This window comes from Sabethes cyaneus, chromosome 3 (genome assembly GCF_943734655.1).
Source record: "Sabethes cyaneus chromosome 3, idSabCyanKW18_F2, whole genome shotgun sequence".
NCBI lineage: Eukaryota > Metazoa > Arthropoda > Insecta > Diptera > Culicidae > Sabethes > Sabethes cyaneus.
This window is the reverse complement of record NC_071355.1, coordinates 209,310,289-209,335,365: the sequence shown is the minus strand read 5'-3', so window position 1 is coordinate 209,335,365 and position 25,077 is coordinate 209,310,289. Positions and strand designations below refer to the sequence as shown.

General features: G+C 41.5%; 2 protein-coding genes across 2 annotated transcripts in view; both read left to right on the top strand.

Moving 5' to 3' along the window:
• Positions 1-153: 153 nt before the first annotated feature.
• LOC128742619 (exocyst complex component 3) lies at positions 154-2,787 on the top strand. The gene is made up of 3 exons (XM_053839034.1): positions 154-1,175; positions 1,231-1,995; positions 2,050-2,787. The coding sequence occupies exons 1-3, from the start codon at positions 204-206 to the stop codon at positions 2,524-2,526; spliced, it is 2,214 nt and encodes a 737-aa protein (XP_053695009.1). The 5' UTR covers positions 154-203; the 3' UTR covers positions 2,527-2,787.
• Positions 2,788-3,207: 420 nt separating this feature from the next.
• LOC128744513 (CCR4-NOT transcription complex subunit 1) overlaps positions 3,208-25,077 on the top strand; it is a 30,637-nt gene continuing 8,767 nt past the window's right edge. Inside the window, exons 1-5 of the mRNA XM_053841575.1 lie at positions 3,208-3,776; positions 13,351-13,626; positions 14,774-14,954; positions 15,019-19,331; positions 19,395-19,535. Coding sequence (XP_053697550.1) covers positions 3,675-3,776; positions 13,351-13,626; positions 14,774-14,954; positions 15,019-19,331; positions 19,395-19,535 — 5,013 coding nt within the window. The 5' untranslated portion in view covers positions 3,208-3,674. The remainder of the gene's footprint in view (positions 3,777-13,350; positions 13,627-14,773; positions 14,955-15,018; positions 19,332-19,394; positions 19,536-25,077) is intronic.

Below are 25,077 nucleotides of genomic sequence, written 5' to 3'. Positions count from 1 at the left end.
TTGCAATTGACAATACCTTTGTTACATGTTCTTTGTCGCTGACAGAAACTGTGAACGTGCTCTATTGAATTGTCAAATGATTCTTATTTGAAAATTCTTATTTTCATAGTAGACGATTTTGTGAAACAAACCGTTCCGAGCAGCAATTTATATTCCAGAAAAGATTATTCTCAATTGCATATTCTCCAATTACATTCATCAACATGGATTTAAAGCAAATTGACGAGGAAGCTCGACTGGCGGCTATTAAAGAAATTAAAAATATGTTTCAGAGGCCTGGACAGCTGGAAAAAGTCGATCAGTATCGGCACCGAGTGTATCGTAAAAAAGTGTCGATAGATGCAATGTTGAAAACATGCATGCAAAATCAAACCGACGACGTAAAAATTGGAGTCAAAAAGCTACAATCTGCGCTGGAAGGTATTGGTGAGGTAGACCAGCAAGCGAAGGAAGCGATTTCGGAGCTTACCGACGTTCCCTCGATATACGACGCACTAGAAGCTGTCCGAGACGAGAATGCAAAGCACTCGCAGTACATGACCGCTATGGAAAACTTGAAACACATATTTACTGTTCAGTCGAGCGTGGCAAAAACAATGCAGTGGATCGAGGAAGATAAGCTACTACACGCGCATCAATGTCTTTCAGATTTGGAAAATTCACGAGATGATTTGCTCTTTGAATTGCACAAACTTCCAAAACAGAATGCTCACGATAAAATTACACTAAAACGGTACTTTGAAAAGGTGGAAACGGTTTCTGCCACTCTGGAGAAGAAAATTCGGCTGATTCTGCAGCGAACGCTTAACACAGTTCGGAAGGAACCAACCGTCATTGTTACTGCGCTAAGAATTATCGAGAGGGAAGAAAAGTCGGATGCTTTCGCCTTGCAACAGCAGAAGCAAACCGGTTTCATTCCACCCGGGCGCCCGAAAGAGTGGCGTAAGAAGGCGCTGGAAGTGCTCAATGAATCGGTTATCCAGAGGATTGAAGGCTCAAAGTTGGAGGAACGGTCTGATAATAAGTTGTGGTTGGTGCGCGATTTGGAATTAACCAGACAGTTTATCCTGGAAGACTTACGTGTCGTTAAGTCGTTGTGCGTTCCCTGCTTTCCACCGCATTATAATATCTTGAAGGAGTATGTGAATATGTACCATAGTGCGTTATCGAAATATGTAAGTATTTTTTGTGATGTAGATTAACGACTACTAAAACAGTTAATATTTTCAGCTTGAAGAACTGATCCAAATGGGTTTAGAAGGCAACGAGTATGTGACAATATTATCATGGATAATGAACACGTATCCTGGAAGGGAACTGATGCAACATCCGGATCTTCAGATTGACCTTTCTGGTGTCGGTCCGTTAGTAAGCGTTCAGGTTCTTAAAGGGATGGAAACAGCCTATCTTAAAACCATGGAACGAAACTATCAAGATTGGATGACCAAAACATTGGAAACAGAAAAAACTGACTGGATTAACGGTGTTCCAGCGGATACCGCCGACCAATATTACCACACGTCAGCTCCTGTGATTATTTTCCAAATGATTGATCAGAATCTTCAGGTCACGAACACGATTCATTCCGATTTGACGTTCAATGCTCTAATTTTGAGCATTCAACAAGTGATCAAATATGGTCACAACTATCGCGGCGCAATAATCGAGTACAAGGAACGGCATTTCCGAGATCGAAGTTTAGCACCCTTTTTCACACAGCATATTATCACGATTGTGAATAATTGTGCGCAGATAATGGAACTTGCGCAGCAGATGAAGCAACTTTATTGGCCGAAATCAAAACCTCAACATTATGAAGAGTTTGGTCGTCTTCTAATGACTTATCAAACCTTGAGGGATGAGGCTGGTAGATTTCTCCTGGAAGAGGCTTTCCTAGATCTTGAAGTTCATTTTAATGATTTGTTCACTGCCAAATGGGTCAGTTCGACAGTTTCCGTCGACACAATATGTGTGACGTTGGAGGATTACTTTCAGGTAGGTATCGCAGTCTTTATTTAACAAAAATGTATCTGAATAGATGTATTTTAGGACTACAACCATCTTCGATCAACAAATTTTGAGTACGTAATAATTGAAGCTCAGCGATTGGTCGCCAAACGATATATTAAAGCGATGCTTTCCAAGCGGTTAAGCAAAACACGCCAAGAGTGTGACGTGTTAGCGAAAAAAGTGAACAAGGAAACCAAGCAGATTAAAATTTTCTTCGAAAAAGTGGCGCCGAATGTATCGAAAAATGATTCTCCAATAGACGTCATTTCGAATTTGGCAGCTTTGCTCACGTGCGACTCAGAAATGTTGGTGCTCGATTTGCACACGCTGCTATCCAGTTATCCTTCACTAACGGAGGATCACCTGGTTCGTTTGTTCTATTTGCGAAATGACTTCAAGGCCAGCGAGGTAAAGGAAAAGATACACGATGCGGTTGTATCGAAGAAAACTACCGTCAGTCACGATAAACAGGATAGCATCTTCAAGGAAATTGTATTCTCTGACAAATTGTGGTAAGGTAAAGATAGTCAGCAATTAGCATTGTTCCTAACAAATGGATGTACGAAGCCTTATTGTGAACTAAAATCGATAGATGAAGTTTTCCCATACGCTTGTTTCGAAATCAATTCAAGTTGAAAATTATACCTTTTATGCGAAATTTACGAGAGAATCGAAAGCGTCTGTTACAAGACAATATTTAAAAGTTATTGTAGCCAATTGGGGCACACGACTCATATGTCATACAGATGTAATCCTATATCCTATAATGATATTAGAGCAAACGTAAGTATTACTCTATATAAAGTTTAAAATAAAAAGCGTAAATTATAATATAATTATTAAAATATTGTGAAAACCTTGTATTATGCTGTATATGCTTTAATTCTGTTACTGGGTATTGTTTCAACCCTAATTCTGCTTTTCGAATCGAAGGCATCAAAATATAGAAAAATATTTTTATATAAAATTTGTGTGGCATAGTGTGATAGTTGGATTCAAGTTTTTGCGTGCCCTAAACACCGATTTCTGCAAAATGTATAATGTTTTGGCTTTCTCGTCGATGTTAAATTTAGCGAACGCGCCCCAACTGACCGTGCTGCTGTCCGAATGTGACCGCTTTGCCGTCAAAAGCGACGATGACAAACGGGTGAAAAAAGCATTGCATCGACGTTCGTGTGTGAGGTGATGACTGTCTGTCTCACCATTTATAACAAGAAAGTGGTTGCAAATCGGTTCGCGCGTGTGTATTTTTCCATTTTTCGGTTAGATTTTTTGGTAGAATCCGTTTGTTTCGTATCGCAAATCGTTTATCGGAGTGTACTGCAAGTGCGAGTTGCAGAAAAGTTCGCCCCAATGTGGGCGAAGAACGCGAAAATTGCATTCGTAGATTTTCCTCCCTCGGACAAATTTTTCTTCCACCAGCTTCAGCACGGCAAGGACAGAAGTGCTAAGAAGAAGAAGAACCAAAACGTCACTCACGTTGTGAGCCTTTGCAGCAGCCGGTGCTATCGTGCATTGAAGGGACATAAAAGCGAACTTTTTACGGACTGGCCACTGCAGCCTGGCGATATTGTTGTTTATCTGATCAAGTTGGTGGCAACAATCGAAGAGGGCTTCAATCGCGGCAGCGTTGGAAGCGCTCGTGAGCCACGTTAGATGGAATTATGAACCAAGAGCCCTGCTCAAGCGCCCTCACGCAGATCGCTTATCTGGTTTCGAACTTGAATAAAAAGAACTTTGCGTCGAGCAGCCGACAGTTAGCACAGGTGAGCCAAGCCAAAACAAAGGCTTTGCGAAGAGTATATGTGGATGTTTTTTTTTCAAGAAAACTCGTTACTCATTAAAAAAGTGCATTCTTAATCTTTTGTGTAAGGTGTAATTGCATAATTTGCAAAGTGAACAGTGTTACTAATCATTAATCCTCATCAATGTCACTAACTAAATCATCGGAAACAATTAGTGTAACGTCATCGTATTGAAGGATTTTCCATAATTGTCACACAAGGACACGTTGAAAACAGTAAATTTTACATATATTTCATTTTAATATCTATTTTAGCGAAAACGAACAACACATACTCTGCTTGGTTAATTTCTATTTTCGGAAAAGCGACTGAGTGATTTACCTAACCAAACGGAAAATTTGTTTTTCTTTTTTTTCATTATTCAAGACAAAGTTAATGACCTGAAGGTAAACTGTTCACTTTACGTCCCCGAGATTGAATAATCAAGCGTGCAAGTACCCACAACCTTCATCACACTTTTAAACATCCTTCCATTGATTTTTGTTCGATTTAAACAAGTAGTCTTAAAAAACTGCATTAGATTGACCTTTAATTAAAAGGATAAGGACAAAATCTGGCTCTTCTTTCCCGGAAATATTCCGGATCGCAGCAGAATTATTTTTTCACGTCATAGGTTGCAGACGAAAAATAGTCCACTTGTAGTAACTGCCGTTGATTTCGCTCGATGTCAATAAGACATTTTGCTGAAATTATATGAGGCCATGGCAAATTATTTCACCCGCTTTTGAAACTGGCTTGAAAAATCTGGGGGCAAAAAAATAATTTGTGGGATCAGTAATTTTTGGACGTAGAACTACGTCTGACCGTCAATCCAAAATTTAGATTCAACCCAGCGTCACGAAAGAATGAAAGATTTTGAACGTTAATAGCTCTGCCAAATATGAATGGATTTTCATGGTTTAGATACCGATCGACTCATAAAAGATGTAGCAATTATGTGATTTCTACTGGTCAAATTATCCCATACATTTTCTTTGTGGTCGCCTTGCTCCACAGGCAGGGACGACAGTTAAATGCACCATCAGTATACTGTGATTTCGATTACATTATGTTTGGAAACAAAAAGCAGCAAACCCGCCTCGTCCCAATAGGTCGAAGATTCTTTACGACTTTTAGACTTATACTAATTAGATATCTGTGCTTGGGAAGTATGCCAGAAAGAGTGATAAAGTCCTCTCGTCCTAACAAGATTTCTTAGGACTGCGACAAACCTAGTCCAGTTTGATGTCCTGAAAGTAAACAATTTTGTTGAAGCATAAAACCCTTCCTTTCAACCTAGTTTATTTTTAAACATTGAATCTAGTCCAAATTGATGTCCTGAAGGTGAAACGTCACACAAAAGTGAGCAGCAATCCTTTTCTTTTGCCAGATTGTATCCACATTCGCGACTACGAAGTTGCTAATATTTGTTTGGTTTTTGCGTGAGAAAAAGTAAAGGAGGTATCACAGACTAACAGACGTAACACTGAAGCCTCATTCCATCGTCAATAAAAACGATCATTTCAAATTTTCGCTTAAGCCAAGACTCAAACAACAGTCGCTGTGCGAGAACGCCGCTCGCCTGCACTGGCGCTGGTGTTAGATATTATTCAAGTAAATTTATAGCATTGCAAAATTTATAGCAACCTACTCTGCGTAACGCGAAGACTGCACCAGGTGATGCTAGTGTTTTTTCCAAGTTTTAAAGGTGTCAATGAAACGATGTTTTGTTAGAAAATTTGTTCGTGTTACGTCTGTTAGTCTGTGGAAGTATTTTTGTTTTGTTTTCAGGCAAGTTTTGACAATGGGTTTTCGTGTAAGTGCGAACAGGATTGAAAATCTCTTTAGCTTTCGCAGTCGCGAATAGGTACTGCAAGATTTTTTCGGAACTGTTGTCTTACAAGGAAACCCGGCTGAAGGGATATTTGTGCATTTGAAGTAACGCAGCTATTCTCAAAGTGAGGAAAATCAGCGACTCTTATCCGAGAATAGTTTTGAGTGTTTCAATTGCTGCTTTCCGTCAGTTAGTTACCTGCAATTCTTTACTATTCAATAGTCAAGCATTAATTTCTTTCGAAAATGATGGAGAAGACAAAGCAGAAGGGATCCGTAATGGTGCTCATGTTTATTTGACCGTCAACTCAGTATAAGGCAGTAAGGTACAAAACATTTTCAAACAGCTTTAACTTACTTAGTACCCTTCAATGAATAAAATGATCTGAAAAATTATCGACTGGCAAAAATTTTGATTTCTCAGCCTGTAGCACAATCAAGCCATTTTAACATAACAATTTTTTGATATCATCAAAATACATATATATGTGAATAGTGTTTGATATTAACGAGAGAATTTTGTTAGTAGCTGGGTGCGTGAGGGAGATACTGTTCGTTAATTGGGTGTTCGTTAGTTGGGCCATGTTCAAACTTGAATGTCAAAATTCTATTGAACTTTTGAGTTTAAAAATTTCAAACAATTGTCAGTCGGCCCAATTAGCGAATCAGCTGAAGTGCAGTCGTGACCCAATTAACGGACTCAGGCTGTATTCCGATTCTGGCACTGGTAAAAATATTTGTTTTTGGTATCACAAATTACACAAAATACATACCAATAATACGATACAATTATTTAGCACTATTATTTACTTAACGCTATTTTACGCCACACATATGTCAATATGGTGTGAAAAACAAGTCAAGATTTCTTCGCAAACCCCCGCCTAACATAGTTCTACCAAAGCTACGCGGTTGTATCTGGAATACAACCTTTCTGATTTTTGACGTAGGACTACGTCTTACGGCAAGTTTTGAGATAGGGTGTCATTCCAAAAAATCGAAAAATGCGGGCGTCACGAAAAATGAAAGGTTTTGAGCGCTAATAGCTCAGCGGTTTTCCGATCGATTTTCAATTTTCTTACACCAATCGATCGGAAAATCTTCTAAGAATTGACCCAAATGAAGAAAAATATGGATTCTTGATGTTGAACTATTGAAAAATTGAAAATAATGAACCTATGTTTTACAGGAATTCTCGCTTCGTGATTGGTTGGAAGATTCTTTGCTATGATCTAAACTTATACCAATTTGATATCTGTGCTTGGGAAGTAAGCCAAAACAAGTGACAAAGTTTCTTCATTTCAACAAGATTTCTTATCACCACGGTCAAACCTAGACCATTTTGATGTCCTTGCTTGGGAAGTACGCCAGAGAGAGTGACAAAGCTCCCTCGTGCCAACAAATTTCTTACGAACGCGATTAAACCTAGTCCAATTTGATGTCTGTGTTAGGGAAGTGTAAAAGTGATAAAAAAGGATTGAATTGGTAAAATCCCTTCAACGTGGGAAATATGGATAATAAAAACAATCTTTAATTTCAGTAAGGTAGCAGGAAAGCAATAGTTTGTGTTCTTGATTTTGTTAAATTGTTTTCAAATGCACAATCTTTTGAGAATTGAACGTATGCAATGTTACTGCTTTGATAAATGTTACATACAACGCATGTAACATGTATATATGTTGCATATAGCATGTATACATGAAGAATCGAATGATTACAAGCATGAATACATGCTACTATCACTACAAAGAGACTAAGGCGTGGTACACAAATTATGTAACGCAAAAATTATAGTTTTTTGACCCCCTCCCTCCCCTATGTAACAAAAAGTAACGCTTGGCATAGCCTCCCCTTTAAATTACGTAACGTTAACTGAACCTCCCCTCCCTCTGTTATTGAATAAGAATCGCACAATCCGTTTAAATTTTTTATTCTTACAAACTCAAGAAACGAACCGTCCTATCAAAACCACTCTGATCAGAAGTCAATTCTGAATTCTGATCAAACTGCATGATTTAACACAACCAGGTCTGAGTTCAGAACAAACATTTTGATCAGAATGGGTTTGATCAAGTAGAATCGCGGAGAATTTCACAGTTGAAACAGCAAGGCATCAGCATTTATTTAGCAAAAAATAATTCCGTAGTTTTTTTTTAATTTGATAAATTTGTTACGTAACTCTTCTCATGACTCCCCCTCCTCCCTACGTAACAAAAAGTAACGCAAGCTCGACCTCCCCCCCCCTCTGACCGTTACGTAATTTGTGCACGAAGCCTTACGTAGTCCTGCGTCACCTATATATGCGGTCGTGTCTTGTACACAACCCCTATGATTTTTTATTGCACTTTTAGGGGGATTAATCAAAATTTGAATTCAGCTGGACGATAGAACTTTTAATTTAAGGAACTCTTCCAAAAGTTCCATAAACCTAAAACCAAGTTTTCCCATTCAAAACTATAATGCGCACCAAAAAAGGTTCTGGACCGGTGTGCTGTACCCGGTTAATTAGATTGCGTTGAGCTTTTGGTTGATCAATTGAGGATTAAAATTTAATTTTTAGTAGAATTCTTCGATATTGCAAGGTCTTAAGTCTTGAATATGGAAAAAAATTCCCGATTTTGACAGTTTCAACATGGGGCATTACGGAACACTACTGTATTAACCTTTACGTCCCCGACATCAAAAATGAAGGTACTTTCAGTTACACTTTTGGCTCTATCTCATCTGATTTTCAATCGATTTTTATGCAACTAATCTTAAAAGAACCACATTAGATTGGCCTTTAATGAAAAAATATGCCGGTAAATTCTGGTTTCATTTTCCCGGAGATATTCCAGATCGCGGTGGGATTTTTTTTGACGTCATAAGTAGCAGATGAAATAAAACTGGAAATCTACTTAATTGACTGCGCAAAAGTTATCCATTTTATTTGTAGTCACTAATAATGACTTTTACGCTACCCTGTAGAGCGCTGACTTATGCCCCACACTTCGGAACATCCGTTGTCGGTTCTACCGGAACTCAAAAGTGGCCATTTGGAATTCTCTTTGGAAATATGGCAAATGGGGTATCAAATGACAGGATTTTTCAACACGAGCTCTTTAGGGGACATTTGGATATATTCTGAACTGATCTAGACATTTTCACATTACAAAATTGTTTGGTTTGAAAGAGAAAGGGTTTCAAACGTTTGTTTCTACGGCATTATGCGAATTTCCGGACCGGTAGCAGATGTAAAACTGGCCAGTTTTACACCAGAATATATCCAAATGTCCACTAAAGAGCTCGTGTTGAAAAATCCTGTCATTTGATGCCCCATTTGCCATATTTCCGGAGAGAATTCCAAATGACAACTTTTGAGTTCCGGTAAAACCGACAACGGATGTTCCGAAGTGTGGGGCATAAGTCAGCGCTCTACAGGGTAGCGTAAAAGTCATTATTAGTGACTACAAATAAAATGGATAACTTTTGCGCAGTCAATTAAGTAGATTTCCAGTTTTATTTCATCTGCTACTTATGACGTCAAAAAAAAAATCCCACCGCGATCTGGAATATCTCCGGGAAAATGAAACCAGAATTTACCAGCATATTTTTTCATTAAAGGCCAATCTAATGTGGTTCTTTTAAGATTAGTTGCATAAAAATCGATTGAAAATCAGATGAGATAGAGCCAAAAGTGTAACTGAAAGTACCTTCATTTTTGATGTCGGGGACGTAAAGGTTAAGCTAAACTTCTGATACACATTGAAAATGAGGCGCTGGAATAATTTTGATCAGCCCGCACGTATTTGAATTGCCAAGGTGCTTTCTTAAGCTTTCCTAATCTCACACTAACGCAGCCAATTCTTGAAATCATCCTGGAAAATGACAATTACTTGAATTAATAATTTTTCTTGTCAATGGCCAGACCAACTGCGCAGTATGTATCGCAGAGAGAATTCCAAGCAATCAAGTGGAACCAGAAATAATACCTAATTTCACTTAATTAATTGAAATCAAGAGGAAACAAGAAAGCGTGGACCTCCCGTTCCAAACACTTCCCATTATAGATAACTAGCTGACCCGACAAACTTCGTATTATCACAAATTAAACTGTGTTGTACATAAATCGTGAATCTCGAATGACCTTTGTCACAATCTTGAGTTTTGCAAGTTTCTGGGGAGTTCATGGGTGTTTTAATATACAAATTTTCCACAGAGTAAAGTAGAAAACAACTCCCCCCATTGCTTAGTCGAATATAATAAAGCGGATAGCATTTAAATATTCGCCATCATTACAAACCATTTCGCCGAATATTATTTTGCGAACTTACTTCTGCGAATATAGAGTTTTGCAGAATACCATTTCGCGAAAAACTACGCGGGATGTACCATTTCACGGAATATCTCTTCGTCGAAAGTACCATTGCGCAGGGGTGACCCAACTGAAGGAAATAGAGCTAATAAGTAATAGAGGTAATAGAGGTCAGTAGATCTAGGAAAATAAATAAACCTAGATCTCTACGGGGCTGCCCCCCGCAGTGGCCGGCACTTCCGACGGCAGGTCGCCGGCAACACTCACGGCCGTCTCGCCTTGACTCATCTAATGTTACTATTGATAGTTTTTGGTGGTCTTGTTATTGACTAATGCTTTATGCAAGAGTCTAAAATTTCTCGAGTTCGAGTAGTTCTTGAGTTACGCAAAAAAATCTGTTTTATTTGTTTGAAAGTTCTTATTCTCTTACCACAGGGCTGATGGGTCTCAAACCATCATAAAAAAAATTCTTGCCTCCAAAACCCCTCACATGCCAAATTTGGTTCCATTTGCTTGATTAGTTCTCGAGTTATGAGGAAATTTGTATTTAATTTGTATGGGAGCCCCCCCTCCTAAAAAGGGAGAGGGGTCCTAATTCATCAGAAAAAATTCATGTCTCCAAAAACACCCACATGCCAAATATGGTTCCATTTGATTAATTAATTCTCGAGTTATGAGGAAGTTTGTATTTCATTTGTATAAAAGTGGGGAGGGGTCTCAATTCACCATAGAAAAAATTCTTGTCTCCAAAAACACCCACATGTAAAATTTTGTTCCATTTGCTTGATTAATTTTCGAGTTATGCAGAAATTTGTGTTTAATTTGTATGGGAGCCCCCCCCTCTCTTAGTAGGGGGAGGGGTCTCTAACCATCATAAGAACCTCCCCTGGTCCCAAAATCCCCTATATGCAAATTTTCACGCCGATCGGTTCAGTAGTTTTCGATTCTATAAGGAACATTCGGGCAGACAGACAGAAATACATTTTTATAGGCATAGATTTGTATGGGTGCCCCCCCCCCCTCTTAGTGGGGGGAGGGGTCTTTAACCATCATAAGAACCTTCCCTGGCACCAAAAACCCCTACATGCAAATTTTTACTCCGATCGGTTTACTAGTTTTCGATTCTATAAGGAACATTGTAGCAGACAGAAATGTATTTTTATAGGCATAGATTTGTATGGGAGCCCCCCCTCTTAATGGGGGAGGGGTCTTTTACCATCGAGAGAACCTTCTGTAGCCCCAAAAACCCGTACATGCAAATTTTCACGCCGATCGGTTCAGTAGTCTTCGATTCTAAAAGGAACATAGGGACAGACAGACAGAAATCCATTTTTGCAGGTTAAGGTAGAGGTAGATTAATTTGAAATGATTCGCCCCGTGACTTTAAGCTTACTTATTTTCAAGTGATTAAAATAAGCGACCCTTAATTAATCGGCTTCTTACCGTAAATCAGTTAGCTGTAGTTACCAGAGGGGTAGAGTTCAAACTACATACATTGTCCATGTCCCACTCATTGGTTATGGTACTTTAGGATCTGGTACCTACTTAAAGGTTGATTTGCTTTAAAACAGCTGAAACTAGAAAGCATTTAAACACAGCCTTTTAGTTAATTAGTTATAATTTACCTATTATTAGCTGTTGTTTTTGGTATGCTGGCCAAATTGTCACTGTCCATGGATGTTTAGGCCGCAAAATTTTGACAATTTCACACCGCTGGTAGTTACCAGCCATAGAGCTTGCTAATCTGTAGTTGTGTTGGTGGTTTGTTTTCCTCCAGTTTGGAAAACGTCATGGAAAAACCAACAGCAGCAGCAACAAATCGCGTGTACGTATACGCGGCATAATGTGCATACGGTAGCTGTCAGCAAGCTCAATAGTAAGTCGTTAGGGGACATTTATACTACATCAAATATATGTTTTGTCGCACAGCATTTGGTGCCCAGCCTCTGGGTAGTGATCTCCGTTAATCGTTCGATTAATTCAACTAATAGCACATGGAATATTCGAATAATTTCTAATCGAATACTGCCAGCACGAGTAGTTCGAATAGTTCCATGAGTACGAATAATGTTAACCGTTCATAATCGTTCGATTAATCGAATTAATCAAAGAAATATTTGAATATTTTTAATCGAACACCACTGACACTAATAGTTGAATTAATCGATTAGTGCAGACAACGCTCACCGATTAATCGGTAATCGAATAATTGAAAATTTTGGACATCACTACGTCTGGAGACGCCAGATGTAATCTATATACTCCAATATATAGTTTGTTTTAAGTCTCTCAGTTGGCATCGAGGTACGACGCTGGTCTAACAATCCAGTCGTCGTAGGATCGAATCGCGTCTAGGAGCGGCTTGTTAGTGCCAAAAGGATCACAGCAATAGCCCCGCAATTGTCCTGTATTCTATAATAGCTGGCTGCAAAGCGTATTGAACAAAAACAGAAGGCCGAGTTTCGAAAAACGGGATGTAGCATCCATTGGCGGAACTAATGTTCATTTCTAGGGGGGGCTATAGCCCCCGGCATTTTTTCGATCATTTTATTTCCTTGACATATTAAAATGGGGGGATGCATGGGAACTTTAAGTAGTGATGCATATAAAAATTACTCTCAAGTTTTTATTGTGTAAAGTTATCTAACTATAGTTTTTTCTTAAATTTAAAAATCCAGCTTTTTTTGTCTAGAGGGGGCTCAGCCCCCCTAGCCACCCTCTATTTATGCCAATGGTAGCATCTAGGCTTTGCTTTTTGTTGTTTGATTTATTACAATAATTTGAAAATATTTAAAAAATTCATCTAATAATATTCATGCATATTTGATTGCATATAAATCAGCTTATTGTTTTTTACCCAAATTATCAACATTGTGGTCTCCGATTGCGCGAAACCTTCCAAATTATTTAAATAGGTTAACTTTACGCTTTACGTTTCTTGTCTGTGACACTAACGAAACAAAACAGCTGTTCTCTGGTGTACGTTTTGTACGTTTTTCTGCGGTGATGTTGGTAAACATTTCACTGCGAGCAAAACTTATTTGACAGCTTGTGCTGACGGCCCAGGAACGTCATTCTGCATTTTCACGAATTACTAATTTCATTCTCATCGCTCACGAATCATTCGGCCATGTTTGATCGGAAGTGAAAGAGCTAGAAGCGATCTTCTGTCCAGACTGGTCGTGTTTGTTGGCTAAAAACCCGAAAATATCTATTCGCGATAGACAATCATGGAAAATCCTTTACGAGAGTGCACTAGCGAACATTTGTGACGTTAAAAATAACGAGTTTAGTGCAGTTCAGTGCTAGAAAATTGTTACTAAATTTTCTCTCGTTTTTCTTCTCGCCCATTTTTTCCGGCCGAACGCGACGGAAATTTTTGTGCCCCGTTTAACATTCGCAAACCGTTGCGTCCTGTGCTAATTGCAGTTAGTGAAAGACTTTGGATTAGAAGCCGATCGACATTTGCTGCGGTGTTTGTTTTCTGCGATAGACTTCTCCGGTTCTGCAACGGGAGACGCCTCGGAGGACCATTCTCGGAACGGCAACAGCAGCAGTAGCGTTAGTGGTACTGCCAGTGGCAGCAACAGCAGTTTTCAGCTGCACATTCGTCTTCTGCTGGGAGAACTTCTGGGACTGCTGACCAAACCGCAGCTAGTGGGCAACATTTGCCAAGCGGTCGACGATCCGCTTCCGTATCAAAGGGTAAGAACCTTTTTCAGCTAGCTTTACAGTAGTCACAGCTAACAGTGCTGGTGAGTGGTGTGCATGTGTGGGTGCATATCTTCCCAACTTTTGCTCTTGTTTCGTTTCGTTTTATTTTTCTTCGTGTTTTACCATTTGTAACATAACCTCAACGATGTTTTATGCAAGTCTAATCAAACCGGGCAGTGATGCCGAACATAGATAAATTGTAAACATGTTACGGAAAATCTACATTGGCCCCGGGATGCACAACGAAAATTTTATTTGAAAAGTGGGTTGTTCAACTGCTATGTAGTTAATATCTGGAAAATCAGCACCTGATAAATTATCTATTATCTTTAATCTCTAGTTTCTTTAAGAGTCTATGTATGAGTGCCTTGTATGTAACCTAAACCAGGCCCCTGACGTGTAAATAGGTAGAATTATTCAAAATGCCCTTAAGTTGGTGCTATTAACATAAAATTTTTAGAGTACCACCGATTCGTTTTTAATTAGACGTGTGGTTACTGTATTATGTAGTAGTAGTACTATATAAGTAGTTTTTGGGCCCAAAACAGGGGTTCTGTTTTTAGATATGCATTCACATTCTTCTTGTCAATCTGAACACAGAGAATATATTTTCATGAACAGAATTTTTGAATCAAACAAAAAAACTGCTTTTGAAATTTATAGAATCAATGACGACTCATTTCACTTAAAGTCCTGTGTGTACAGGTGTGTTGTAGATCCAAAGACTGACGAATTAATTTCATAAAATCTGGTAATTTAAAATTATCGTACAAAATGGGCCAAGGGGTCTGAGGATTTCATGAAGTTTATGGTCATTAATGAAAACTTTTTTTTAAATCAAGTCCTTATTTTTCCATCCCTGTATTTCGACCCTCCGTTGAATGTATCAGACAATGTTAAATACAGTAATACCTATGTTACAAGCGGTAAAATGAATTTGTAAAGGTCAAGTACTCACTAAGTAACACATATTGAATATTCCAGTTGAAGATAGATTATTACAGACAAAGATACAAACTTTTGTGATGAAATGAGTTTGTTGTAGTAAAAGGAACTATTTTGTGTACGTTGTGATAGGAAAGGGTTGCATATAAGATAATTACATGAACAGTGGGATGACTTTTATTCTTCATTCTAGACTTTAATACCCTCAGTCAATCTTGCGACACAAATCGCCAGAACTCTCAACTGTTCACCGATACAAGAAGCTGCGCTTTCGCTAGCACTTTCGCACTCGTCACATCCGGAAACAGCGCACAGTGCGGAAACTCTTGGCCATAGTTGCTTGGGTGAACTCATTCGTTCTTACATTGACCTAGGTAAGTGTTGATGAAATGACCAAATACGTGTAATTTTTTGCATGTCTTCTATGCCCCCTCTTAGAGCCCAACCAATCGAATCAGGAAGGAAGTCTCAACGACGTTTCACCGGAGCTTCTGCAGCACATCCTTTCGCTCGTTTCACACGGCAAGCATCGTGAGCTCGGTCTGTCGGATACGACCTACGGCAAGTTTTTACAACAACTGTGTCGTGACTTTCCACGGGATCGTGTCCCGATTATTCTTGCCCCCCTTCTGTATTCGGAGGATTCGGAAATCTCTGCCGAATCGGTCAAACTGAACTCGCAAGCCCTGCTGCGTTCGTCGGTGATGGACACGGCCTGGGGCAGTCTGGTGATGGAAATCGGTTACGCGTTCACGGCTTCCCTAGAGGACTGCAAGAACCATCTGCTGAAGGTCGGTGGAAGGGAGATCTCAGCGCAAAATGTTGCAAAGATAATTTCGTCGATGTGTTTGACACATGCATCCCTCTCGGAAAGCAGTATCAATCTACCGACCCCCAGCAGCTTTTGGCCGCAGGGAAATGATCCAGGAGGCAAAGGAAAAGATGGCCAGAGCGGCAGTTCCGGCGGAGAGAACAGCACTTGGAAGCCGGAAATTTTCGTGCAGGCTCTTAAGGAAGTAGTTCCTGGTCTAAATTGGAAAGATGTGTGTTTGGCATTGGATCATCCCGAATTCTTGATCAAAGATCGCCCCGGGTTGGCTCTTCTGTTGTCGATTTTAAAGATGGGAGTTCAGTCGAATGGATTAGGACAACATTTCCCGATAGAGTGCGTTTATCAGCGATGGACCAACGTAGAAGGTCAGCTGTCGCTAATTGCGATGATTCTTAAATGTCCCGATTTGTACTCATTTGCTGACCACATCTATACAAGCGTTTCGGTCGATCTACTAAAGACACCTCCAGAGACGGATAACAAAGAGGTGGCTTCGTGGATGTCGTTACATTTGGTGGACGTTTTGCTGCACATTGCCGACAATGGATTCTACGCACAGGCAATGGAGATATTCAAAATTCCAATCCAATTGTGTCCGGATATTTTGTTCATGGCTTTGCTTCAGATTCAACCCCCGGTCACGGTGTCGCGCCAGGAACTGTTTTCGACGCTGATCCCAATATTTTTGGGAAACCATCCGAACTCCGGAACAATTCTGCACCATGCTTGGAACAACACTAACTTTAACCCCTCGTTGAGACACATAATTCTGCATTCAATGAGTGAATGGTATCTTCGCGGCGAAAACGATCAATCGCGCTTGTCTCGCATTCTGGATGTCGCTCAAGATTTGAAAGCTCTATCGAATTTGCTAAACGTAAGATCGTTTATTTTCATTATCGATTTAGCTTGCTTAGCATCCCGTCGAGAGTATCTGAAGTTGGAAAAGTGGTTAGCGGATAAGATCCGTGAACATGGCGAACCTTTCGTTAAGACAATCATCAAGTTTTTACAGCGACGTTGTCCACAGATCATGGTTGGCAAGTTTGCGGACGAGCAAATCCCGAAGTCGGCCCAACTGCCACCGGAAACATTGAGCACCATTTTGACCTGCTTACAAGCTTGTGTTGGCAATGTTAGCCCCGAAGTAGCGGAGATTATTATGGGAATGGCTCAGTATAATTTGCTGCTGACAAATAAGACACGTGCTCAGCAGGTTCCTCAGCAACCCCAACCTCCACCACCGGGAGTTCTGAGACCGCATCGTGGACTGGATACTCCATTCAACGCCTCCTTGGGTGGGCAGATTTTCCCCGGGCCTTCTGTAGAGTCATTGTCCGGATTAGCAAGTAACATGGCTGGTTTAAACCTGGGGGCACCAGGCAATAGTGCATTCAGCTTTGGCAGTGCTTTAGGCAATCTGGTTTCGACACCGGCTTCTCCTTCAAGACTTCTGGCGGGTCCTTCTAATAGCCCTTTCCCGTTGATGACAATGCCACCGAGTGCCCCTGTCGGAAATATAGGACGCCTGCCACAAGCACCCACGGGCGACAAGCTCGCTCTCCCGAATGCCGGACAGACATCCTTCCCGGAGATGGGTTGTCATCAGGTGTCGAAAGAGGTAGAGGACGAAGCCAACAGCTACTTTCAGAGAATTTACAATCACCCACCACACAACAATTTGTCCATCGACGAGGTTCTTGACATGTTGCAGCGATTCAAAGATTCGAGTGATCGCCGTGAATGTGACGTCTATCAGTGCATGCTGCGTAACCTTTTCGAAGAGTACAAATTCTTTCCGCAGTACCCGGATAAAGAACTGCAAATAACGGCACAACTGTTTGGTGGGATGGTGGAAAGAAACCTGGTTACCACCTATGTTGCCTTAGGATTGGCACTTCGGTGCGTATTGGATGCCTTGAAGAAGCCAGAAGGGTCGAAAATGTATTACTTTGGTATCACTGCCTTGGATCGTTTCAAGAATAAGCTACACCTCTATCCGAAGTATTGCGAATATGTTCACTCTATTACACATTTCGATCAGTTTCCACCGCACCTGATCGAGTACATTGAATACGGATCTCAAGGACAGGAACCACCGAATAAACAGCTAGGACCGGGACCGTTGCCTGCATCCATAACTCAACTCCTGCCAGGACCGGCTGTCGTTCCGGGTGGCAATCCACTCTATCGCAGTAATTCCGTAACGGGAACAAGCAATTTGACTGCCGTAGTAGCACCACCTCCAGCGAAGGTAAATTTGGGAGCACCAATCGCCACGACTGCCCAACCACCTCGCGTCAAATCAATCGCCAATGCTACGAACATCGACACCCTTTTGGTGGCCACCCAGGACGGCGACGATAAGATCATTACGCCACCGGATGCTATGCAAGACAAGACCGCCTTCATCTTCAACAATCTGAGTCAGATCAACCTGCAGCAAAAGTGTGAAGAGATAAAGGACATTCTTCAGAAGGATTACTACGCATGGTTGGCTCAGTATCTGGTGCTTAAGCGGGCATCCATTGAAGTGAACTTCCATGTGCTCTACTCGAACTTTCTGGATGCTTTGAAGATACTAGAAATCAACAAATTGGTGACTAAGGAAACTTTTCGTAATATAAAAGTTTTGTTAAGATCCGACAAAGGAATAGCTAATTTCTCCGATCGTAGCTTGTTGAAGAACCTTGGTCACTGGCTAGGAATGATGACTTTGGGACGAAATAAACCGATACTTCAGCTGGATATCGATATGAAATCCCTTCTTGTGGAAGCGTACAATAAGGGACAACAAGAATTGCTGTATGTTGTTCCATTCGTCGCTAAAGTACTGGAGTCCTGTGCTAAGAGCAAGGTGTTCAAACCACCCAACCCCTGGACTATGGCCATAATGAACGTTTTGGCAGAGCTGCACCAGGAACCGGATTTAAAGTTAAACCTTAAGTTTGAAATCGAAGTGTTGTGCAAAAACCTTAACATAGACGTGACTGATTTGAAGCCCGCCGTGTATTTGAAGGATCCCGAACGTGCCCAGAACATCGAATATCAGCTCTCTCAACCGAAACCGGTTAAGGAATTACAGCCAGCGATGGCAGTAATGCAACAAGTTGCCGAGGAAATGGTATCTACTGGCCCGGCCGGTTCGCCAGCCATTCCAGCGATGGATCCATCGCTGGTAGTTACAGGCCCACCGGAGCCCCGGTTCCACTATTCCGACATAAACATCTCCAGTTTCGCGTGTATCAATCAACATGTGACGTACTCGCCGAACATAGCCCTACTTCATACACATCCCCACCTAAAGCAGGTCGTAAAAACCGCACTGGAACGAACTATAACCGATTGGATTACACCGGTCGTTGAGCGTAGCGTTAAAATCGCCTCGAAGACGTGTGAACAAATGATCAAAAAGGACTTTGCTCTGGATTCGGATGAGATGCGAATGCGTACAGCAGCGCACAATCTCGCTCGTAATTTGGCGGCAGGTATGGCTATGATCACCTGCCGAGATCAGTTAATGCAAAACATTCAGAACAACATCAAAACCGCCTTCATGACTACGTTAAGCCCGGCACAGAAGGACGTTGCCGATGCGGCTGCGAATCAACTGGCTGCCGACAATATGGAACTCGTGTCAGCTTTCATACAGAAAACTGCTATCGAGAAAGTGGTTCCCGAGATGGACAAGCTGCTGGCGACCGAATACGATATGCGTAAACTTGCCCGCCAGGAGGGACGTCGGTATTGCGATGCCAGTGTGTTGACCTATCAGGCCGAACGTATGCCGGAGCGAATCCGTCTGAGCGTCGGAGGTGTATCTCTTAGTCAGCTCGCGGTCTACGAGGAGTTTGCGAGAAACATACCGGGCTTCCAGCCGATCACCGAACGAGATAATGCGCTATTTGCTCCTAAATTGGTACGTAGAAAGTTGCCCCGAATCAGTGTAGAATTGCTTTAAACATCTTTTTATATGATGCAGGAACCGATTCCTCAACAACCGCAGGTACCGCAATTTGCGGCTCCTGCTGTTACGCCGGATGAAATTGGCGTGCTGTATGATGAGTTGGCAAGCAAGATGGAGGCCTTCCTTAACAGTGCCGTCAACATGCCGCAGCTGCAGGTGAGTGTGCACGAAAGATAATTACGGCTTCTAAAACCTAATCAATTCCTCGTCAACGGTCAAACCGTAAAAATCATAGCTATGGATCAGGCTTGTGAATTCGCGATATTGAGACGCCACTTTCTTTTTACATTTTATAATATAAAGCACGCATGTAAATACGCAGTTAATTGATTTTCATCGATTTAGTAAGTAGTTATGTTAGGTGGATTTACCATATATAAAAATTGAATATATAAAAATACAGCACTCTAATGTAGCATTAGCATCCCTAGATAAAGACGATGCAGGTAGTGATGATGGTCCGCCAGAAGGATCAGTGACGGATAAGTGAAGACTCGAACATAATCGGAATGCTGAAACGATTAGATAAATTAGGTAGATTTCTGACAAGAAACCGAAAAACGCGGACAAACAAACCAAAATAGTCAACCTCTAGAATTCCCAAACTTGAGAACCAATGGAAAACTATCATAATACATTCCACAACCAGAAAATATCCAGAATATCCGCCCATTTTGCATCCCAATCCATTCCAACAAAACCTTAACATCACAAAAACAACTGAAATAGAACGGATCATCAACCAAATAAAAGAAAGCTTAATTAAACAATATAAAAAATATAATCAAAACAGTTAAATCTGTTTAAAACGCAATCATTATTTATTACAAAAAAATCCATCTGTTTGTCTTAATGAATAAAATAATTCTGGCTTCTATTGAAAACATTAACTAGTCGCTCTCGAAAAACATGAACTGGTACATTGAAGTCAAATAACTCAAATGCTTCATTGAAATGTTGGCACATAATTCTGACACGTTCATGAGCTCCAAATCGGCGGTTCCGCGGCTATATGTACTAAAAATTGCTTTGATGTAACTGCTTAACAGGAGCATATATGGTAAACTGATCCAGTAGCGAAGGACAGTCCACGTGATTGGGATAAAACTTCGCAGCGAAAACAGCTTGGGCAATTCGTCGTCTCAACTCCAAAGGCTGAATACCAAGAAGTCGGCAGCGATCTTCGTATGATGGCAGGTTCAGTGGGTCACTCCAAGGCAAATGGCAAAGCGCGTAGCGGATCAATTTCTTCTGTACCGTTTCTATTCTGTTGCACCAATTGACGTGAAATGGGCACCAAACAACGGAATTAGTTTCTAGGATCGATCTCACAAGTGAGCAATAGAGCGATTTATGGCAGAGAATCACGAAACTCATCGCCAATTTTGAAAATAAATTCTAGCTGGCGGTTAGCTCTTTAGATGATACTTTCATAGTAGTTCCTGAAGGTTAGCTCGTTGTCTAGCAGCACTCCCAGGTCTTTGACACATTGCACATGGAGGAGGCAGTGGACCGAAATAGTGTAGTTACGTTCGATTGGCGCACGCTTTCGGTGAAACAAAATTATGTTGCACTTGTCTATACGTAACGTTAGACAGTTTGTTGCACACCAGTTCACAAAAGCATTCAAGTATCCCTGAAGTTCCACGCAGTCGCTTTGGCACGTGATAACTTCAAAGATTTTTGTGTCGTCAGCATAAATCAACCGAAAGTCATGCGGAAGCAAAAGCGCAACATCGTTTATGAAAATCGAGAAAAGAAGCGGGCCCAGGTTGCTGCCTTGTGGAATCCAGATCGATTGGAGAAGCAGTTGGAAACAGTAAATCCTACTTTGACACATAAACTTTCGTTTCGTTAAGTAAGATCTAAACCTGCAGATGTCGTCCGTAGATACACCCAGTCGCTCCATTTTTCCTAGCAGTATTCCGAGGTCTATACGGTCGAAGGCAGCTTTCAGGTCTAAATAGATAGCATCGGTTTGCAGGCTAGACGCTAGAGTCCAAGCTTTGCATACAGCGGGAAACAAACTGCATCAAATCTGTGGTTACCGATCTTTTTGGAAAAAATCCATGCTGCTCAGCATCAATGTAGAATTTACAGCAAGGAAACAAAGCGTCATTAACAACTATCTCGAATAGTTTTGAGCAAGCGCAAAAGGACGTGATCCCGCGATAATTAGTTATGTCGCGTTTATCGCCTTTTTATATTATTGGAAAAAGATAAGAAAATTTCCATCGGTCAGGAAATTTAAATTGCTGTATCGATATATTCAAAAGCTTGGCGATAGGAGAACTAAGTGCAGATCCGCATCGTTTCAAAACCGCAGAAGGGATGCCATCCGGTCCAACTGCATACGAAGTCTTCAGTTTACCCAATGCAGCAGTAACGATATCAATACTGATACTGATATGGGGTAGCTCGAATGGGAAAGCGTCGCGTGGTGCTTCGTTGCAGGCTTCCTCAATTTGTGCGCGAGAAGCGATGGAGTCGTTGAGTGTTAATTTAAAATGTTCGGCGTAAAGGTCGCACTTCTCACGTTCATTGTTGGCGACGCAATTCCCTGAAAACATGGACGACGAAAATCCACATTCCTTGCGCTTTGTGTGAACAAATTGTTTCGGTTGCAGGCGAAGATTATCTTGGATGCGCTTCACATATCGGTTGTACAAATAACGATTGTAGCTACGGTATTGGTGGCTTGCAATATTAAACGGAATCTTGTAGTACGGAGAGCGATGGCAACAGTACTTCCGTAGTGCGGCAGAACGTAAGCGCTTAAGCGTGCGTAGGCGTGCATTCGAGCACGCTGGCTTCCGTTGCGGTGCAGGAACAGGAACTATCCGATTGATGACGGTTTCAATAATACTGCTGACACGGCATGCAGCATCGTCAATACTGAAGAAGCTTCGAAAAATGTATTCCAATCAACATCAGAAAACGCAGCGCTGAGTGCAAGATAGTTAGTCCGACGAAAATTCAATCATAGATTTTGAAACGGTTTGTCGTACAGCACTGGTAGAGGAAGATTTAACGACACAGTTGATGCGGCACAGTTGAACACAGCTAGATCGTTCGCAAGAATGAGATCCAGCATGCGACCGTCTAGATTCAATATGGTATTGATTTGAGTCAACCCATGCAGGTTAAAACCGTCTAATAAGGAACAGCAGCTGACAGGCATTTGTGAGCGAAACGTATCCACTACGGATAAACCATCATTTGAAATTACCTAGTTCAAATTAGATTGGTTGTAGTCGCCTAACGCTAATGTGCGTGGATCCACACGTGACAACACAGAACCGATTGAGTCAATATGCTGTTGAATAAGCTGAGTCAGATTTTCGGTCGGGGGCAAATATATGACACCCAAACTGACAATAGCACACGACGTTTCTATAATCACCCACAACTGTTCGAGAGTGTTATAGATAGGGGCTGGATCGATGCGGCAATTAAGATAATCCGGATGAAAAATACAAGCAAAACTGATGCAACAGAAGTGGATTTACTCTTAATTTCAAAAAGCAATGGACTGTGATCCCTTCGTTCTCGGACCGGATGGTATCCCGCCTATTCTGCTGAAACGTGTCAAAGTCCTGGCAAATCCGATAAGCCACATGTACAGCCTATCTGTAAGCGATCCACGATAATCAATGTTCTAATTCTCACATCCTACGTGATACAAATTTCGATGTCCGGTCGCGGATGTTATTTACACGGACCTATCCGCTACCATCGATAAACTGAAGCATCAAATCGCAATCGCTCAATTGAACAAGCTCGGAATCGAAGGCCCGTTGCTACGATATTTAATTCTTACCTCTCCGATCGCCATCTAGAAGTTAACATGGACGGTTCTATCACGAGATCTTTTATTGTTTACTCTGGAATCCCACAAGGCAGCCACCTTGGATCTTTGATCTTCCTCGCCTACTTTAACGATGTCAATTTTCTGCTTGAATGTTCACGACTCCCGTTTGCTTACGGTGCCGCAATTCCACAGGAGCAGCTACAGATTTTCGCGAAATTGTGCATGAAGCTAAATTCGGACAAATGTGAATTTACTACATTCTCCAGGAGATCATGCCCTCTCATCTTCGATTACACTACACTAGAAATGTGCTTTTACAGTGCGAAAACTGGATCAACGACTTGGGAATACTGCTCGATTTTAAGCTGGATTTCGAGAAACACATCGCATGTATTGTCTGGAAGGCCTGCAGGAACCTTGGATTTATCAAGCTCATCGCCAAGAACTTCTACGACAATCGATTGTTTCAAAGCTCTACTTTTCGCTAACCTCAACATACACGCTTAGTAATACTTTGTGTAATGATCCTTTTCTGGGTGTACCGCATCGACGACCCAACTGCAGCAGCTTTAGTTCACCGGTCTGAAACGCCACTCTAATCGCTTCAAATCCAGCTTTGACCAGCATTCTCCAGCAGGGAGAATGACTACATCAGTACGGCGGGCGATAGCGATGTGCCGACCGCCACACTAAGTGAAGTGATCGAAATCATCAAGCAGCTCAAGAACAACAAGGCAGCCGGCAAAGATGGCATCGCAGCGGAACTTATCAAGATGGGCCCGGATATGTTGGCTACCTGTCTGCACCGGCTGATAGTCAGCGTCTGGGAAACAAAACAGCTACCGGAGAAGTGGAAGGAGGGAGTAATATGTCCAATATACAAAAAAGGTGACAAGTTGGAATGTGAGAACTATCCAGCGATTACCATTCTTAACGCCGTCTGTACAGTTCTCTCTCGGAACATCTTTTACCGTCTATCGCCGCTAGCAGGTTGATTCGTGGGAAGTTATCATGCCGAGTTTGTAGACGGGCGCTCGACAACGGACCAAATCTTTGTACTGCGACAGATCCTCCAAAATTATCGCGAATATCAAGTGCCTACCCATCACTTTTTCATAGATTTCAAGGCCGCCTACGACACTATCGACCGTAAAGAGCTATGGAAAATTATGGACCACAACGGCTTTCCCGGCAAGCTGACAATACTGACTAAAGTCACGATGGATGGTGTTCGGTGCTGTGTGAGGATTTCGAGCGCGTTATCAAGCCCGTTTGAAATACGCAGGGGACTTCGACAAGGTGATGGTATTTCCTGTCTCCCGTTCAACATCGCGTTCTACATCCCGTTCAACGTCGCGAAGATGTTATGAAACGTTCGGGTTTTAACATGCGGAATACAATCTTTAATAAATCTAGCCAATTTATCTGCTTCGCTGACGACGTGGACATAGTCGGAAGGACTGAGTGAGTAGTATAGCAAACTGAAACGTGAAGCACTGCAGGTTAGATTAGTGGTGAATACGTCTAAAACCAAGTACCTGATAGCAGGAGGTACCGAGCTCGATCGAGCACGCATAGACAATAGTCAGCTAACTGGCACCTTTATCTCATTTGCTTTGCGTTGACAAGAGCTAGCATCACTGCGGGCTCAGGAGACATGGGCCCCACTGACAGCTGAAGAGCTAACTTGTGTGAAGAGTGGCGAATATATGATATCTCGTTTACGCTAACGCTAACATGTTGGCATCTAAAAAAATTTCTGCCTGCCAGCTACTTGGTAATAGTGTGGTAGACGACAGGGACGAGTTCGAAGTGGTGGACGAATTTGTGTACCTCAGTTCGTTGATGACGTCGGATAACAACTGCAGCAGAGAAACCCGAAGACGT

What these genes read in the sequence shown, in the direction of transcription:
- LOC128742619 (XM_053839034.1), top strand. Translation starts at nt 204, where the DNA reads ATGGATTTAAAGCAAATTGACGAGGAAGCTCGACTGGCGGCTATTAAA. An exon ending in ATAGTGCGTTATCGAAATAT is followed by an intron (nt 1,176 to 1,230) that starts GTAAGTATTTTT and finishes TAATATTTTCAG; the next exon opens with CTTGAAGAACTGATCCAAAT. An exon ending in CGTTGGAGGATTACTTTCAG is followed by an intron (nt 1,996 to 2,049) that starts GTAGGTATCGCA and finishes GATGTATTTTAG; the next exon opens with GACTACAACCATCTTCGATC.